General features: G+C 45.3%; 1 protein-coding gene across 1 annotated transcript in view; it reads left to right on the top strand.

Annotated features, from left to right (window-relative positions):
* Positions 1-511: 511 nt before the first annotated feature.
* Positions 512-1,932, top strand: part of LOC311126671 (thioredoxin domain-containing protein 11-like) — a gene marked incomplete at its 3' end in the record, with an annotated part of 18,968 nt that continues 17,547 nt past the window's right edge. The window contains exon 1 of the mRNA XM_084200663.1: positions 512-874. Within this exon, the coding sequence (XP_084056789.1) occupies positions 750-874 (125 nt within the window). The 5' untranslated portion in view covers positions 512-749. The remainder of the gene's footprint in view (positions 875-1,932) is intronic.

Raw genomic sequence — 1,932 nt, forward strand, 5'->3', positions numbered from 1 at the left:
GAGCCCCAAGTCCAATGTGTATTTCCTCTGGCATGTTGATGTTAATGTATTGATGTTCTCCGTATCCATAGCCATAATGATTTTGCAGTGGTAATATCGCCACTGTTTATGATGCAAGATGATTTGTATTAATCAGTCTCGCCTTAAAAGTCGGCTGTAATGTCGAACGCTCTCATCATATTATCTACGGATGTGGCTGAGAAAGCATTGCGGTGGAGAACTACCCCGACCTAGCGGTCTTTGACCGTAATACAACAGATATGACAGCTCCAGTTTAGCAGTTTGAGAGACAATCTGACAATAACGCAACAATTCATAACACGAAACCTTAAAAAACAAACCCCTTACCTTTACGACACAATACGTATCCGTGTAGAACTATAAGCAATGGAGTAAATTCATACTTTAAGACACTTATTTTTTCTGATCGCTTATTCGACAAACGACTACTACAATAAAGTCGAAAGATTCTACTTTTCAGATTTGACCGATTACTCCCAGACGCTCCCTTGACGTAAAGTTGCGTCATTGCGGAAGTAGCTAAGACTACGTGGGGAAGGAAGGTTGGCTTGTTCGCGTTCGAACTAAACTCTTCCTAAAACACGATAAATGTGCAACCTACGGAACCTACAATAACCCTACCGAGCCTCGCCACGTCTTCATATAACCTCCACGCCCGCTAGCTTAATGGCTTTGTACAACCGGGGCGTGTAGATCCGATGGGAGGGCTACCCGGGTAGTTTCCTGTAATGCTTCGGTGGCTACGGCAGTCTCTTCGGCAGGTGTCTAGTCTGATGGCCCGGAGACCAGGGCTTGTCTGCGGGGCGATACTGCTGAGCGTCCTGCTACTACTGGCCGTTACATTTACCTGCAGGTAGGTAACAGAATTTGAGGTCTGATGGTAGTTATCTGTGGTTTTCAGTGAGAAACTCCCAGGCGTTTCACAGTTTTGTTGCAGCCCTGTACTAGCTCAGCTGATTCACAAGGGCTTGATGATTCGTTGACAAGTTGAATCAGGTGAGCTAGCGCTGGAATATATCAAATACATGGAACAACTGGGGGTCCCCGAGAGGTAAACCCCCCTTATCTAGCTATCTGTCTAGCTAACTGCTGGTTAACGTTAGAACTTCAGCCTTTGTTAGGATAGCTAAAGTTATGGTTAGCCAGCTGATCCGACCCGCTTGATTACAACTGCACTAGGGTCGAAAAGCATTCCTGTGTAGATTAAGACACTGCAGAGCTGGTGCGAGATTTGGCTTTGAAAACGTACCTCAATCCAGGGATGAGAAATGCATTGTACTCCTAATTGTCCCATTATCCCAACTGTTACACCGAGAAGATTGAACGACGGCTAGTTTTTTTTAGCAGTAGTTCAATCTTCTCGGTGTAACAGTTGGGATAATGGGACAATTCGGAGTACAAAGCATTTCTCATCCCTGGATTGAGGTACGTTTACCGAGCCATATCTCTCGCCGGCGTGTCTTCATCTACACATGAATGCTGTCTGACCCTAGTGCAGCTGTAAACAAGGGGTCGGATCTGCTGGCTAACTGTATAGGTAGAGAACAGTCTGGGCTAGCCCACCTGCAGTGGGCTTAATGTGAAATCACCTGCTCATTGGTTGGATATCTAACTTAAGCCTTTGTTTGGGTAGCTAGTAGTGTAGTAGCTGGAACTTAAGCCTTTGTTTGGGTAGCTAGTAGTGTAGTAGCTGGAACTTAAGCCTTTGTTTGGGTAGCTAGTAGTGTAGTAGCTGGAACTTAAGCCTTTGTTTGGGTAGCTAGTAGTGTAGTAGCTGGAACTTAAGCCTTTGTTTGGGTAGCTAGTAGTGTAGTAGCTGGAACTTAAGCCTTTGTTTGGGTAGCTAGTAGTGTAGTAGCTGGAACTTAAGCCTTTGTTTGGGTAGCTAGTAGTGTAGTAGCTGGAACAGGG

Source organism: Coregonus lavaretus (assembly GCF_964263955.1).
Source record: "Coregonus lavaretus genome assembly, contig: HAP1_SCAFFOLD_514, whole genome shotgun sequence".
In the NCBI taxonomy this organism is placed as follows: domain Eukaryota; kingdom Metazoa; phylum Chordata; class Actinopteri; order Salmoniformes; family Salmonidae; genus Coregonus; species Coregonus lavaretus.